The 18,199-nt window shown below is 37.2% G+C and overlaps 2 protein-coding genes, 1 long non-coding RNA gene and 1 pseudogene across 3 annotated transcripts; all 4 read left to right on the plus strand.

Annotated features, from left to right (window-relative positions):
* Nucleotides 1-93: 93 nt before the first annotated feature.
* On the plus strand, nt 94-17,755 carry LOC133875702 (heparanase-like protein 1; annotated as a pseudogene).
* On the plus strand, nt 3,448-8,084 carry LOC133875705 (uncharacterized). Its single transcript, XR_009901478.1, has 3 exons — nt 3,448-3,586; nt 3,753-3,785; nt 7,836-8,084. It is a non-coding gene; the product is annotated as an uncharacterized LOC133875705 (long non-coding RNA).
* LOC133875703 (uncharacterized) lies at nt 9,890-10,941 on the plus strand. Its single transcript, XM_062313910.1, has 3 exons — nt 9,890-10,192; nt 10,285-10,542; nt 10,625-10,941. Exons 1-3 carry the CDS (start codon nt 9,912-9,914, stop codon nt 10,740-10,742), a joined length of 657 nt encoding a protein of 218 aa, XP_062169894.1. The 5' UTR covers nt 9,890-9,911; the 3' UTR covers nt 10,743-10,941.
* LOC133875704 (uncharacterized) lies at nt 13,497-14,570 on the plus strand. The gene is made up of 3 exons (XM_062313911.1): nt 13,497-13,622; nt 13,714-14,167; nt 14,275-14,570. Exons 2-3 carry the CDS (start codon nt 13,720-13,722, stop codon nt 14,445-14,447), a joined length of 621 nt encoding a protein of 206 aa, XP_062169895.1. The 5' UTR covers nt 13,497-13,622; nt 13,714-13,719; the 3' UTR covers nt 14,448-14,570.
* Nucleotides 17,756-18,199: the final 444 nt, after the last annotated feature.

An 18,199-nucleotide genomic window follows, 5' to 3' on the forward strand; every position in this document is an offset into this window, starting at 1 on the left:
GTAACTGCAATAGATATAAGAAGATGTGTAGTGAGTTAACTGTTTTTTCCACTTTTTGTTGTTGCAGTGAATTTGGTTGCCATCGATCCAACAATGGGATTTATCATCACCTTGTTTCTCCTCCTGGTTTCTCTTCCTGCAATATTGTTGGCCCAAGAAATTAATTTTGCGAAAATGCTTATTGCTAAGATTGTTGTTAATGGCACTACAACATTAATTGGTGAAACTGATAATAATTACATTTGTGCAACAATTGATTGGTTTCCTAGTGATACATGTGGTTACAACCATTGTATGCAGCAAAATTCTTCTGCCATAACTTTGGTGAGTATATATATATATATATCCTCTCTCATCTATATTTATACAACATGGTTTATATATATATATTTGTTCTAACACCAAGAAATATTATCACTCGTTTCAAAAACTTAAATTTCTTAAAAATAATGAATTTATTCACTTAATTATCATTGTTTTAATGGTGATTACGATTGATATGAAATCATTAAATTGCATGCTGGACGACATTGAAATGATTTGAATCTCCTGTTCAATTAATGTGGTTTTGGTTTGTTCAGGACCTATCTAATCCTCTACTAGCCAAGACAATCCAAGGTAGGTTTGTCTGCTTTATTATCATTTAGAAACCTCTTCTATTCAAGACATTCTAGTATTCTTTAGTGGGATGAACGAGGATAAGTATATAAGAAATGATAAATTTAATCATTTTAATAAATATTTTAACATTCATCTTCATGTGTGGGTTTAAACTCACTTTTAATAAGTAATTAAGACCCAATATGTGACATATTTATTTAAATATTTAACGTGTCAAGCCTCACTTATTTAAATGAGGGATAAATTGTAAAGTCAGAGTTTGAATTCAAGACTGGTGGCTTTGACCATATTAAACTACTACTTATTTCAAAAGCTTAAGTTGATAGAAAATAATAAATCACTACAAAAATAGCTGCAGTTTGACACGTGTCTACAGTACCCGTTACTGTAGACACGCGTCAAATTTGACACGTGTCACTAGTGACACGTGTCAAATTGTGGAAGCGTCAAAAATGGACACGCGTATGAAATACACGTGTCCAATTGGACACGTGTATTTTATACGCGTGTGCAAGTGGACACATAAGACACGTGTCCAGTTCGACACGAGTATTTTATACTCGTGTCCACTTGCACACGTGTATTAAGACACGTGTCCAGTTTGACACGAGTATTTTATACTCGTGTCCACTTGCACACGTGTATTTTTACACGTGGCAAATTGGTATTTTTTGCCAAAATAAACATTAAAAAAAAAATCAGTGTTGTATTAATTTTTTAAAATTAAAAAAAAAAAATTAAACTCATTATCTTATTAATCATACAAATCTTTGAAAATACGGTGTACATAACTTATACACATAAAATTAAGTTTGAAAAGTATATGCTATATGTAAATTTTATATTTGAAATTTATACTTTTTAGGTTCTTTATTTATATGTATATAGTATACTATATTGTACTATATACATAATTAACCAAATTTGGTGCTATATATCTAATTAAACCAAATAGTTCAAATTAGGGTTCAGTTTTGTACACCATCTACGTTTAGAAACAAAAAAAAAAAATTTAAACATAACAAAGTTAAAAAACCTATAATTAATACTATATATATAGATATGCATGCATGTAAACGGTTTAGAAATTATATACAGTAACCTTTTTATTTATGGCTATATATAGTAATTGCAATTATTTTTAGAATTCTGCGCTACATAATGAATTAAATACTTATAGTTTAGTCCCTCATATAGTACATATATACATTTAGGGTTTATGGCTATATATAGTACATACCCTTAGGGTTAGGGTTTATAGCTATATATAGTATATACACTTAGGGCTAGGGTTTATACCTATATATAGTATATATACTTAGGATTATGGTTTATCGATATATATAGTATATACACTTACGGTTTGGGTTTTAGGGTTTATAGGTATATATAATATATACACTTAGGGCTATGAATTATAATTTAATTGATTTTACGTTTAATGAATAATAATGTCAATATATTTTTCACGTTTCATTATTGTACACTTTTAAATATATATATATATATATATATATATTAAATCATGAGCAGTTCAAAATTAAATAAAACCGATATATATAGTATATACACTTAAACTTATGATTTATAGCTATATATAGTATACATACTTAGGGTTAGGGTTTATCGCTATATATATTATATACACTTAGGGTTAGGGTTTATAGCTATATATAGTATATACTTAGGGTTAAGGTTTATCGCTATATATAGTATATACACTTAGGGTTAGGGTTTTATGTTGTATAGGTATATATAATATATACACTTAAAGCTATGGGTTATGATTTAATTGATTTTACATTTTATGAATAATAATGTCAATATATTTTTCATGTGTTATTATTGTATACTTTTAAATATATATTTTAAATCACGAGGATTAGGGTTAGGGTTTATGACTATATACAATACGTACCATTAATTAGGATTGTAGTTTATAGCTATATATAGTCTATGCACTTAGGGTTAGAGTTTAATTTTATGGTTAGATTTTAGTTTTTATTTTTTATTTAGCTATATGTACGGTATATACATTTCAGGCTGCATGGGTTTATATTTTTTTTTTTATGTGGTTAAATTATATATATATATATATATATATATATATATATATATATATATTTTTTTTTTTTATGCATGCAAATACATTTCGGGACGTGTATTTAAATACAAAATAATATATAGTACATATACTTAGGGTTATGGTAGTATAGTATATATACTTATACTTAGTGTCATGATTTAAATTTAGGGTTTATATTTAGTTTTAATTTATAGTTTATGTTTTAGTTTTAGGTCTTAGGGTTTAGCAATGTGTACATGCAGTACATGCAGTGCATACACGTTATGGGTTGCATGGGTTTATATAAAATATATATAATATATTAAATATATATATATAATATATTAAAAAAAAATAAAAAAAATGACATTTGGAGACGTGTATTTACATACACGTCCCCAATTGGGCACGTGTACTACGTACACGTGTCCAATTGATTGGCCAGGTACTGCGCGGGAGTTCTCCCGCGCGCCACCTGGCCAATCTTAGGATATAAATTATATTTAAATTATATATTATTCAAATTATATACTTTTTAAATATATTTTAAATTCAAAATTTTATATTTAATTTATATAAAAGAAATGGGTAGCTTCCAGAGGAAGCTACCCATTTCTTACGTAATTCTCTCTCTCTCTCTCACTCTATCTCTCTCTCTCTCTCTCTCTCTCTCTCTCTCTCTCTCTCCGTCGAGCTCTGGCCGGCGACGACAGCCCATTCCGGCGACCCTCCCTCTCTCTCGCTCTCCCTAGCTCTCTCACCTCCCGTTCCGGCCGGCCAGTACTGTCCAGTACCGGCCCTCTCTCTCTCTCTCTCTCTCTCTCTCTCTCTCTAGCTCTCTCTCTCTCTCAGCTCTCGCCACTGTCCCCCGCCACTGCACAGCCCTCGCGTCCGTTCAAGGTATTCCCTCCACTTCCGGCCTCTCACTCTCACTCATCTTCTCAATCTCTCTCTCTCTCTCTCTCTCTCTGTCTCTCTCGGTTTACAGTGCATATCTAACATTTTGAGCTTTAATTTTTTTTTTTTTTTTTTTTTTTTTTTTTTTTTTTTCTGTCAAAAATTCCAGGTACACGTACAAGCTTGCACTACAAAAATCACTGTGAGTTATTTTTATTTTTGTTTTCAATTTTTTGCTATAAGTTTGTATATTTTATTAATTTTTTTTGTGATATTTGTATAATTTTTTTCATTGTCTAGTTTGTGCAAATATGGAATATATACTTGCAGATTTTTTATTACTGATTTTTTTATTACTGAATCATTGTCTAGTTGGTGGAAATATGGAAAATATGGAATATGGAAATATGGAATTTATTGGTGATTATATTTAATTTTTTTTAAAAAAAAACTCTTGATGTGAGGATATTTGAGATATATTTTAGTGTGCTACTATGGATTTAATGTGCTATTGTGAATTTTGGTATTTTTATGAAGTGGCAAAAAGAAAAAATATCCGCTATCATCTTAATTTTATAAAAATATGATCGTGAGCAATAATGGCAAAGTAAAATTAAAATACAAAATTATAATCAACATATTGTGCTATGAATATATATAAATTGTGGGGAAAATAAATTGTGCTACTAATATATATAAATTGTGGTATTTTCGGGAAAAAAAAAACAAAAAAACAAATATTCCACTGTCCACCATTTACAATCATATTCGTAAAAAAAACCTTAAAACAAACGTCATAAATCATCAATTGCGACGAATTTGTTTTTTATCTTCCATTTTTAACGTTAACTATTCATGTGAAGAGACTACATATTTATAAGAAGAATTTGGTATCTTCGGATAAAAAAACTCAAAAAAAAAATACTAAAATTTCTCTCATATGCATATATAAACTTTATATCCTAAAATCATAACCATAAAACCAACACAATAATAAACCCTTAAATAAACTTTGAATCCTATACGTTCTAAAAAAAAACCCTTACCCTAAACCCTAAACCCTAAGCCCTACAAAAAAATCCTACACTTTCTAAAAAAAACCTAAACTGCTAAACCCTAAACCCTAACAAACCCTAAACTCTTATAAAAAGAATAAAATAAAACCCTAAACCCTTTAAAAAAAATAAAAACTTACTACACTTTCGAAAAAAACAACGAAAACCCTAAACCCTAATCCTAAATCCTTACAAAAAAAGATTCCTACACTTTCTTAAAAAAAACTCTTAACCCTAAACCCTAAACCGTAACAAACCCTAAAACCCTAAACCCTAAACCCTAATCGCTTTAAACCAAAATAAAACCCTAAATCGTAAACCCTAAACCCTTAAAAAAAAAAAATTTACCTAAAACCCTAAACCCTAAACCCTTAAAAAATAAAAACCTAAAACCCTAAACCCTAACCCTAGACCCTAGACCCTAACAAACCCTAAACCCTAAAAAAAAAAAAAACCTAAAACCCTAAACCCTAGACCCTAACAAACCCTAAACCCTAAACCATAAACCCTAAAACCCTAAACCCTAAACCCTAATCGCTTAAAAAAAAAAACCCTAAATCCTAAACCCTAAACCCTTGAAATTTTTTTTTTTACCTACAACCCTAAACCCTAATCGCTTAAAAAAAAAAAAACCTAAAACCCTAAACCCTAACCCTAGACCCTAGACCCTAACAAACCCTAACCGTAAACTCTAAACCCTAAACCCTAACAAACCCTAAATCCTAAACCCTAAACCGTAACAAACCCTAAACCCTAAAACCCTAAACCCTAAACCCTAATCGCTTTAAACCAAAATAAAACCCTAAATCGTAAACCCTAAACCCTTAAAAAAAAAAAAATTTACCTAAAACCCTAAACCCTAAACCCTTAAAAAATAAAAACCTAAAACCCTAAACCCTAGACCCTAACAAACCCTAAACCCTAAACCATAAACCCTAAAACCCTAAACCCTAAACCCTAATCGCTTAAAAAAAAAAACCCTAAATCCTAAACCCTAAACCCTTGAAATTTTTTTTTTTACCTACAACCCTAAACCCTAATCGCTTAAAAAAAAAAAAACCTAAAACCCTAAACCCTAACCCTAGACCCTAGACCCTAACAAACCCTAACCGTAAACTCTAAACCCTAAACCCTAAACCCTAAACCCTAACAAACCCTAAATCCTAAACCCTAAACCGTAACAAACCCTAAACCCTAAAACCCTAAACCCTAAACCCTAATCGCTTTAAACCAAAATAAAACCCTAAATCGTAAACCCTAAACCCTTAAAAAAAAAAAAATTTACCTAAAACCCTAAACCCTAAACCCTTAAAAAATAAAAACCTAAAACCCTAAACCCTAACCCTAGACCCTAGACCCTAACAAACCCTAAACCCTAATCGCTTAAAAAAAAAAAACCTAAAACCCTAAACCCTAACAAACCCTAAACCCTAAACCATAAACCCTAAAACCCTAAACCCTAAACCCTAATCGCTTAAAAAAAAAAAAACCCTAAATCCTAAACCCTAAACCCTTGAAAAAAAAAATTTTACCTACAACCCTAAACCCTAATCGCTTAAAAAAAAAAAACCTAAAACCCTAAACCCTAACCCTAGACCCTAGACCCTAACAAACCCTAACCGTAAACTCTAAACCCTAAATCCTAAACCCTAAACCGTAACAAACCCTAAACCCTAAAACCCTAAACCCTAAACCCTAATCGCTTTAAACCAAAATAAAACCCTAAATCGTAAACCCTAAACCCTTAAAAAAAAAAAAATTTACCTAAAACCCTAAACCCTAAACCCTTAAAAAATAAAAACCTAAAACCCTAAACCCTAACCCTAGACCCTAGACCCTAACAAACCCTAAACCCTAAACCCTAAAAAAAAAAAAAAACCTAAAACCCTAAACCCTAGACCCTAACAAACCCTAAACCCTAAACCATAAACCCTAAAACCCTAAACCCTAAACCCTAATCGCTTAAAAAAAAAAAACCCTAAATCCTAAACCCTAAACCCTTGAAAAAAAAAATTTTACCTACAACCCTAAACCCTAATCGCTTAAAAAAAAAAAACCTAAAACCCTAAACCCTAACCCTAGACCCTAGACCCTAACAAACCCTAACCGTAAACTCTAAACCCTAAATCCTAAACCCTAAACCGTAACAAACCCTAAACCCTAAAACCCTAAACCCTAAACCCTAATCGCTTTAAACCAAAATAAAACCCTAAATCGTAAACCCTAAACCCTTAAAAAAAAAAAAATTTACCTAAAACCCTAAACCCTAAACCCTTAAAAAATAAAAACCTAAAACCCTAAACCCTAACCCTAGACCCTAGACCCTAACAAACCCTAAACCCTAAACCCTAAAAAAAAAAAAAAACCTAAAACCCTAAACCCTAGACCCTAACAAACCCTAAACCCTAAACCATAAACCCTAAAACCCTAAACCCTAAACCCTAATCGCTTAAAAAAAAAAAACCCTAAATCCTAAACCCTAAACCCTTGAAAAATTTTTTTTTACCTACAACCCTAAACCCTAATCGCTTTAAAAAAAAAAAACCTAAAACCCTAAACCCTAACCCTAGACCCTAGACCCTAACAAACCCTAACCGTAAACTCTAAACCCTAAACCCTAAACCCTAAACCCTAACAAACCCTAAATCCTAAACCCTAAACCCTAAAAAAAAAATAACCTACACTTTCTAAAAAAAATACCCTAACCCTAAACCCTAAAAAAAAATCCTACACTTTCTAGGAAAAAAATCCTAACCCTAAACCTTAAACCCTAACTCCTAAACCCTAAACCTTAAAAACATTTTGACATACACTTTCTAAAAAAATACCCTAACCCTAAACCGAAAAAAAAAAAAAAATTCCTACACTTTCTAGGAAAAAAACCCTAACCCTAAACCTTAAACCCTAACACTAAACCCTTAAAAATAAAAAAACAAAATCCTACACTTTTAAAGAAACAAATAAAACCTAACCCTAAACCCTAACAAACCCTAACCCTAAACCCTTTAAAAGAATAAAAAAAATAAAAACACTTACACTTTCTAAAAAAAAACTAAAACCCTACATAAAATAATCCTACACTTTCAAAACAAACCATAACCCTAACCCTAAACCCTTAAAAATAAAAAATGAAATATATTTGTACACGTTTATACTGTAAGCCGTATGATTTGTCTTGTCCTCTTAACCCTATACAGATAAACATGGACAAGTCTTGGATGTCAACACCTAGGGGTACGACACGGTATAACGATGGGTGTAGGGCGTTTGTGGCATTTGCCGTTAGTAATTGTACGGCCGGCGATGGAAAAATTTACTGCCCATGCAAGTATTGTCGAAATAACCAGCGTCACACTCCTGAGTACGTTCTTGCCCACCTGACTGGAGGTCGGGGGATGAATCCGGGATACAATTTGTGGTATATGCACGGTGAGACTACGACTGGTTCCGCTACTCCTGGTCAGTGTTCGAGTCATCACAGTGGCACAGAGGCCGCTGACCGTAGCACTGAACATGGTGATCATGTCACAGAACAGGAGGGTGTTGCCGTGGAACAGGATGATAACATGCACGCCATGTTGCGTGACGCCTTCGGCGTGCACGATGTTCCTGAAGACGTCAGTACTCTTCCGCAACAAGTTGATGAAGATACCTCGTGCGGGGACGCATTGAAGTACCAAGAGCTGTTAAAGACTGCCGAGAAGCCCCTTCACCCTGGTACGAAGCACAGTAAATTGAGTGCTACTGTACACATGTACAACTTGAAGTGCGTTGGAGGTATTAGTAACAAGATATTTTCAGACATTCTCGAATTCATCAATCAGTTGTTGCCTCCTTGCGATGAGGCATTGCCAGATAACACGTATGAGGCGAAAAAGTTCCTAAGTGGCATGGGTCTGGGGTATGAGAAGATTCCGGCGTGCCGTAATGACTGTATGTTATTCTGGAAAGACAATAAAGAATTAGATTCATGTACCGTATGTGGAGAGTCTAAGTGGAGGGCTGATACACATATAGATGATGATGGTGAGATCATATCAGCGAGAAAAAAACGCCCGGTGAAGATCTTGAGGTGGTTTCCACTCATCCCACGGTTGCAGAGGTTATTCATGTCTAAGCATACTGCGCCCCATATGAGATGGCATGCAGAAGGCCGCACTAGGGATGGCGTATTGAGGCACCCGGCCGACGGTGAGGCATGGAGATCGTTTGACATTTTACACCCAGATTTTATGGCAGAGAGTAGGAACGTCCGGCTTGGTTTGACAGCAGATGGATTTAATCCATTTGGGAACATGAGCACATCCCACAGCACATGGCCCGTAATGCTTGTGCCGTACAATTTGCCACCTTGGATGTGCATGAAACAGTCGTCCTTCATCCTTTCCATGGTTATCCCTGGACCGAGCTCACCAGGTATGGATATTGATGTTTACCTTCAGCCATTGATTGATGAGTTGCTGGAACTGTGGAATGTAGGGGTACGAACATTTGATGCTTCAAAGAAGGAAAATTTTATTATGCGATCTCAGTTGATGTGGACGATAAACGACTTTCCAGCGTATGCAGATTTATCTGGTTGGCCTAACAGGGGTGCGAAGGCATGTCCTTGCTGTATGCAATCGACGCGTTCTATACGCTTAAAGAACGGATGCAAATTTTGCTATATGGGGCACAGGAGATATCTGCCGCCTGAACATCTGTGGCGGCTTAACAGGAGGACATTTGACGGTACTGAAGAATTTGACAGCGCCCCGATTGTGCCATGCGGATACGAGGTTCTCCAACAGTTGGACGGAGTTGCGTTTGGGGATGAGACCGCGGGTAAGAAGAAGAAACGGAAGAAGCGGAAGAAGGGTGCAGGGAGTTCCGATGTTATATGGAAGAAGAAAAGTATATTTTTCAGATTGCCGTATTGGGAAGACAATTTGCTTCGGCACAATCTTGATGTTATGCACATAGAGAAAAATGTCATGGACAATATACTTGGCACTATTTTGGATATAAAAGGGAAAACGAAGGACAACTTGGCAGCTCGGCTGGACTTGCAGGAAATGGGGTTGAGACCTAAGTTGCATCCGTTCACGGCCGCCAATGGTAAAACGTATATTCCCGCTGCCTGTCACACCATGACTAGAGAGGACAAAGAAAGTTTTCTGAAGGTTCTTCGAAATGTAAGGGTCCCGGACGGATACGCCTCGAACATTTCACGATGTGTTCGGCTGAAGGACCGTACAATTTTCGGGTTGAAGAGCCACGATAGCCACATACTGATGCAACAGCTTCTTCCAATTGCACTGCGTAAGTCATTGCCTGATAAAGTTGTTAGACCTCTTGTGGAGATTTCGGCATTTTTTAGAGGCATATGCTCAACAAAGCTATCACAAGAAGATATGGACCGACTGCAGGGTGACGTCTGTATCACTTTGTGCAAACTAGAACAGATATTCCCTCCAGGGTTTTTTACGAGCATGGTCCACTTGGTCGTGCATCTTGTGCGCGAGTGTAGACTCGGCGGACCCGTGCAGTATAGATGGATGTACCCGGCGGAGAGGTAAAATTCAGCGTAATATGTAAATATATAATTTGATTTAAATGTAACCATAATTGACGACAATTAAATTGTCGTGTATGTGTGTACACCAGGAGTCTGGGGCATTTCAAGTCTACTGTGCGCAATAAAGCGGCTCCTGAGGGGTGCATTGCGGAGGGGTACATAGCGACCGAGCTGGTAACGTTCTGTTCAAGGTATCTGAATAACGCACCAACATTCCACAACAGACCTCAGAGGAATCCTGATGGATCCAAGGGGGCGGGCACGCGTGTTACCCTGAACCGGTTGATAATGCACCAGATTCATCGTTATATTGTGTTCAACTCTGAAGAGTTTCACAATTTGCGGACGTAAGTAGTGTTTATATATTTAACAGAATTCGAATAACGCATCTAATTGATTTTACTACATAATTGTATACGCTGAATGTAGGATGCACAAAGACGCGCTTAGGCGATCATGCACTAGAGGTCGCATTACGGAGGCTCTTATTGAAGCAGAACATCATGAGCAGTTCTGCGAATGGTACCCTGCATATGTAAGGAAATAGTTGTAATTTTTAAGTTGGATAAAGTTATGCGGGTTCAATATAATTACCCAATACACGTGTTTAATATTTGTAATTATAACATAGGTCGATGGCCTTGACGATCAACGTAGGGAGGAATTGGGCCACAACTTGGTTATGCGTTGTAGAGGGCTGAAGGAGACAGCGGTCAAGTACAACAGGTACGTGGTAAATGGGAAATTGTTTCGCACGCTTGCCCATGATGTGGGAAGGAGGACTCAGAACAGCGGCGTATGTGTTCCTACCGTTGAAGGCGAAACGTACTACGGGCAGTTAACCGATATAGTTGAGGTCGAGTACTATGACAGGACTACGTACGTCCTATTTAAGTGCAATTGGGCAGACCCCACGATGGAAAGAGGATTCACAATAGACGAGTATGGCCTAGTGTTTGTCAACTTCAATCACCTCGTCCACAGGGGAGAACTGATTCAGGACGAGCCGTACGTGCTTACATCTCAGGTGGATCAAGTATTCTACGTCGAAGATGGAAGGAACCCAAATTGGGTTTGTGCGGTTAGGACCAAACCGCGCAACGTGTACGACGTTGGCCAGGGGGATGGGAGTAATGAGGATGGTACAACCTACCATGAGTGCGTACCGCTCGTACTAGCCACTGATGACCTACCTGATACGAATGATGAATTCGAGTACGACAGGCCCGATATTGATCCGATTGAAGCTCCCGTGATACAATGATTGATGTATTTCTTGTGAGTATAATTAGCTTGAACTCAACACACTTGACTGATATATAAATTGTTTGTACAATTCGCTTGAACTGAATAAGGGTTTCTATTATTATATGCAAATTTCGTTGTATAATTTGCATATTCATTAAAAATATATTACAAAAAATATTCTAATTAATTTGTCTACATTTATTCGCAGGTATTGATGGACCAGGGACGCCATCCTTATGCATATCGGGCACCTCGCCCACCCGTGCCCCCCATGACCACGCCCACTGATTCGACGCCAGTATATACTGCGGCGTGGCCACCCCACCCAGACGGGGCTTATAGACCATTGTTGCCGGGTATGGTGGCCGTGCCCACGTCAGATCACGGGCAGACCAGCACAGCTGGAGTTGGCAGCTCTCCATTGTCGGAGCCGCCGACATTATCTCAGTTAGGGTTCACCCAACCGGGTAACGCCTATCGATGGTGGGTGCAAGAGGGGGTGGGGTCACAGGGTTATGCGCCGTACTTTCCGTATACGTATAGTCGACCTATGACGTGTAACCCTGATAGTGAGACGCAGGATTGTAGATTTCCACTGTCACAGACCGGGGAGATGCAGATGCCGGCTGTGGGGTTGGGACAGATACCGGCACAGGCGGCGATGCAGGGCCAGATTTTGGGGCCGAGACAGATGCCAGCATCGGGGGCGAGTCAGGGCCCGGGGCAAGTAGAGAGGCAGATGCCGTTACCTGGTGAGAGCCAGATGCCGCTTTCCGGTGAGAGTCAGATGCCGCTTTCCGGTGAGAGTCAGATGCCAGATGTGGGGGGGAGCCAGACTACCCATGAGGAGGACGTTGCGATGTTGGGTACCGATCAGTTGGCCCCCGGTAGCCCCCAGGGTATGGATTCAGATGATGATCAGCATCCTCCACCAGCCGGAGAGGTTGGCGAGGAGGTTGCAGGCGACCCAGCGACGCAGCACATAGGGACTGGGCAGATTCGGTTGATGGGTAAGTACATATGTAGACATCCTTAAAACTCATATTATGTTACCAAAATATTTTTTTTGGTTTGGAAAAAAATAACTATTTGATTACATTTTGTTTATATATGTGTGTGTGTGTTATTTAATGTTAACCAATTAAATTAATGTTGAATATATTTTTTCATTAGGGTACAACCCAGACGGGACCATTTATTATGAGGTGATTGACGACCCAGCGAGAAACTGGGTGCTCCCGAGGGGGAAGAAGGTTGTATTGCAGTACAATGCTGCTATACAACCTGTAGGACGAGCCTGCAATCGTTTTCGGCGGGAAGTGGGCAAGATGATCAGGAGTGGGTCCTACATACACATGCGGGACGAATGGGCGAGGGTAAATAGGCAGATTAAGCAGGCAATGTGGAACGCACTGATGGTATGTTTATGAATATAATTTAATTATTTATTTGAATTAAACTTGAGCTTAATGTTTAGGTTGAAGTTTTTAAACCTATAATGCTTTGATTGAAATGTGCAGGAGGAGTTCTATCTACCTGTATCAGTTGACATGCGCAGGGCACAACAGGAGGCGTGGAATGATATTGGACGTAAGCACCGCTCGTGGAAGTCGAGGTTCAAAACCCAACTAGGAATTGGAGACGGTGACACGCCCGAGAGTATCCGTGCGAGAATGCCGGAGAAATTTTTTGAGCAGTATGATGCAGAAGATGTAGAATTCCTGCTGAGAGATTGGTGCAGAGAGCATAAAATCGTATGTAGGCCAAAAAATTGTCAACTATTTTTTAATAACAGTTCATTTAATTTTAGTTTTAATTTAAGTGTGTCAATTGTTACATGTTTACTTTCATGTTCAATGCGTAGGCAACCTCTGAACGGATGAAGAGGTTGCGGGAGCGGAATGACCTACCCCATTGTGCGGGATCTAAAAGTTATGCCAGATTTAATCACGAGAAGGTAATTAAATATATATGTTTATGTTTTTAATATTTGTTGGTAATTGTTTTTCTTTTTCTTTTTCTTTAAACTATTTTTATCGCTATCTGTTTGTTATATATGTCAACTGCATGACGACAGGCATGTACATCTGGCACGCCCCCCACTCGCGCCGCGTCGTTCGTGAAGACCCACACAAAGAAGGACGGCACTTTCCTGAACGACCGTACACGGGTCTTATGCGTATGCTACTGATTTAGTTTACTAATATTTTTAAATTATGTGTGATATGTCATTATTCAATATATGACTTTTTCATGTTGACGACGTACAGGAGAGGATGACGCAGAGTTTAGCCAGTGATCCAGCCGCCACGCAAAGCGTCTCCGCAGACACGGTGCGTTGGGCACCGAACGACGCTTACGAACAGGCGATTGGGAGGCCTGAGTATGCAGGGAGGGTTCGGCAGGTTGGCCCGAACGTCACACCTGTTCGAGGGACATGTTTTTCATATAGGCCTCGGTCACAGGGGGGACCATCTCAGGGGACGTCTCGGGATTGGGCCGAACAGTCTCGGAAGATGGAAGAGATGCAAGCGGAGCTACATGCTGAGCGAGCGAGGAATGACCGTTTGGAGCAGCGCGTGCAACAGTTCGACGGCATAGAGCAGCGCTTGCGAGAGATGGAGGTCTTCATGTCCTCCATGGCAGTACCAGCACCATGTGTTGGTAATCAGTCTTCTCCTGCACACGTAGGTAGTACGTCGTCCGTTGGTAGTGCATCTGCAGGTATGGTTTATATTGTGTATAGGACAAAATTAATTTCAATTTGTTTTCATTACCCCTTTAATTTTGCAAGTAATATTATATACTTTAATTGTCTATATTATTTGCAGGTAATTCGACAACGGTTGGTACGTTGTCGCCTGTTGGACGACAGCTGAGCCAGCACTCCACTGTCGCTACACCTTCGCCCGCTACACCATTCATTGCGCAGCAATCGCCGGTGGGCGAGAACACGCCTGGGACGGTACCTCGTGATTCGCAGAGACGCCTTTCAGATTTGTAGATATTTTGTGTAATTATTTTTTGTTCGTAAATATTTGCTTGTTAACGAATATGTTATTAATTATTTGTTTGTGTAGTATGATTTCGTGTTGGTTTTGGGTAAAATAAATGCTGCGTTATTTGTGGTCGAAAATTACAAAATTTGAAAAATTCAAAAAAAAATTTAATTAACCCAAATAAATTTTATAAAACAATAAAAAATTTATTTTTTTTTTAAAAAAAACTAAATTCAGTTTTTTATTTAATTAAAATTTTTATTTAATTTTTTAATTGTATTTTTATTTTAATTAAAAATACAATTAAATAATTAAATAAAAATTTTAATTAAATAAAAAACTGAATTTAGTTTTTTTTTTAATTAAAAACATTTTGACACGTGTATCGGAATACACGTGTCAAATTTGACATGCGTATTCCGATACACGTGTCAAAATGTTTTGACACGCGTATTTGGAATACGCGTGTCTAATTTGACACGTGTATTCCAATACACGTGTCAAAACATTTTGACACGCGTATTGGAATACGCGTGTCAAATTTGACACGTGTATTCCAATACACGTGTCAAAACATTTTGACACGCGTATTGGAATACGCGTGTCAAATTTGACACGTGTATTCCGATACACGTGTCAAAATGTGCAGTTTGTAACATGCACATTTGACACGCGTAATACGCGTGTCAAAGTACACGTGTCTAAATGTTTGACACGTGTACGACACTGTACACGTGTCAAACTGCACGTGGCTATTTCATACCATTTTTGTAGTGAATTTAGATCGAGTAATGCTAGAGACTATTTTTTTATCCTCCTAAAGTCAATGTGGCTTTTAAAATCAGTGATTTTAAAAGTCACATCAACTTTAAAAGATAAAAAGATGATACAATGATGGTTCCTAAGATTACTCGTGTACTTTATCATTAGCATATCCTTTTGGAACGTACACTTGGACCTATATATACAACATAATATTGCTCTCTTTCTTGTTGGATTAATAGCTTTCAAGAATTTGAGGCTTAGAATTGGAGGTTCTCTGCAAAACCAAGTAATTTATGACGTAGGAAGTCCAAGGTACCCTTGCCATCCATTTCAACAAGCAGCAGACGTTTGGATTAACAACCGGATGTTTATACATGTGGAGGTGGGATGAGCTGAACCAGTTTTTCAATAAGACAGGGTAAGAGAATACAAACCGTCTGTTAAATGCTCTCTTATTAACAATTTATTGGGCTATGCGCACTGGCGAAGTCAGGGACTTACCCGATCCGTGTGGAGGGGACACTTTGCACGGACTCAAGGTTTACTCGACAGAAGTGGGTACATAAAATGGCGGACCTGCCTTGGATGGATCCCTTGTTGATAATGAAAAAAAAAATGCTCTCTTGTTTGCCTGGTGAAATTGCAGTGATATTGAAGAAGTGTACGTGCATGCTTCCTAGTCATGTGATTTTAGTTTGACTCTTGCGTTTGCAGGGCAGTCGTGACATTTGGCTTGAATGCTCTCTATGGGAGGAAGAAGTAGGATACAAGTATACTCTGGGTAGGAGATTGGGACCCTAGTAACACTGAGGCTCTAATGAACTATACAATCTTAAAGGGATACCAGATTGATTCATGGGAATTTGGTAAGTAGTTGTTAAATCACTAATTATTCGCCTCTTATTTAATAACTGAGGCTCAACATGTGAAATATTTTATTGAAATGGAAGGTCAATGATGGAGACAAGATTCGAATTCATGACCTTTACTCTAATTCCCTGTTAAATCATGACCACTTATCCCAAAAGTTTAAACCGATATAAAATGATAAATTGAATCATTTAATTTATATTTTAACAGTACCAATGGACTAAGCTCTTTGTTGTTCCCATTACTGTAGGCAATGAGTTGAGTGGAAGTGGCATTGGTGCAAGAGTTGAAGTTGCACAGTATGCAAAAGATGTGATCAACCTTAAAAAAAATATGAATGAGTTGTATACAAAATCCAATTACAAACCTAAACTTGTAGCCCCTGAAGGGTTCTTTGACCAGGACTGGTATATATACTCAGCTTCTTTAGGATTAGGTTCAGGCATAGTCGATATTGTGACACATCATATCTACAATTTAGGTGCAGTAGATATGCAACCATGTTTCAATGCTGATGTGACAGTTTTTCCTTTACATGCCTTTAGCTTATACAATCTACTCCATTACAGGTAATGAACCCAAACTCATAAGTAAGATACTAGATCCTTCTTACTTGAGCAACAACATATTAGGCACATTTAGAAATAATGAAATATTGAAGGGATGATTCAAAAGAATGGTCCTTGGGCTTCTTTATAGGTTGGAGAATCTGGTGGTGCCTTTCAGAGTGATGGTCGTCATGTGTCAGATGAAATTGTGAATAGCTTTTGGTACTGTTGGTTACCTCATGTCTATTTATTGTTCTTTCGTTTTATTAGTGAAACAAAAACTTAATTACTCCAAAATGTTATGTTTCTTGTCTTCGAATTTTAGGTACTTGGAATGGCAGCCAAGTACAACACTAAGGTATATTGCAGGCATACTTTGGTTGATGCTAACTATGCTCTCCTCAACAGAACCACAATGGAACCTTGCCCTAATTACTACAGGCAAGAGCAAATGTTTAAAGATGTAGTTTTTTTTTTTTTTTTTTTCGCAAAAGGGTGGGTAGGCTTATCTAATTGAGTAGTGTTTGCTTTTGTTGAATGTCTTCTTTTGAATAGTGCACTTCTATGGCATCAACTTATGGGAAAAAGAGTTATTGAAGTTCATGGACTTGATGCTTCACCATATTTACGCCCTTATGCTCATTGTTCAAAAGGAAGAGTAATGCTCTATCATATGCTGATTTTTTTTTTTTTTGATTTTTTTAATTTTTTAATTTTTATACTAATTATATATAGCTATTGTCATCATCTTGTTGTAGGCGGGTGTAATTTTGTTGCTGATTAATCTGAGCAACCAGTCTGATTTCATAATCAATGTTTATAACCACACGAACATCAAGCTAAAGGAAAAGGAGAAAAGGAGAGGAGATAGTCCTTTCATGCGTAGTCTCAAGGAAAAAGTTGGTGCAAATGGAGAATCATTGATGAGAGAGGAGTACCACTTAAGTCCAGAAGATGGGAATCTTCAAAGCCAAACCTCACTTCTTAATGGAAATCCTTTGAATGTCAGCAATGGAGAACTCCCAAGATTGGACCCTGACTTTCGTGAAGAGTACGATCTACTATGCGTTGCACCTTTATCTATTGCCTTCATAGTCATTCCTAACTTTGAGGCTCCAACTTGTGCGTAGCTTGCTTCTTTAGCTTCATTTTGCTGTCTTTTATATACATATAATTGTAAAGATAATGGTGATTGTAAATTGAACTCCTAATATAGTTGCAACAAGTTATAGCATGAGAAATAAAAAGGTTTGTGTGATAAGATACTGTTAGAATGTTTCTATAATTATATATTTTGAATAAAAAACTGGTTTTGGTGAGATCACTTGTCATTCAATCATTCATAGACCGTTATAAATGCATGCCGATTTATTTCTTTAGGTAGTTTGATACTATTTTATAATATTTAGTAGATTATAGTTACTCTTCACGCTAGCTTATTTATCACACTCATTTCATATCGATTGACGTGATGTGTTTTAAATGGTTCCTATCAATCACTTGAAAAAAATAATAATTAAAAATTAAAAACATAAAATGTCAACTGATGTGAAATAAGTGTTAAATTCTCTAAA

This window comes from Alnus glutinosa, chromosome 8 (genome assembly GCF_958979055.1).
Source record: "Alnus glutinosa chromosome 8, dhAlnGlut1.1, whole genome shotgun sequence".
Classification (NCBI taxonomy): Eukaryota; Viridiplantae; Streptophyta; class Magnoliopsida; order Fagales; family Betulaceae; genus Alnus; species Alnus glutinosa.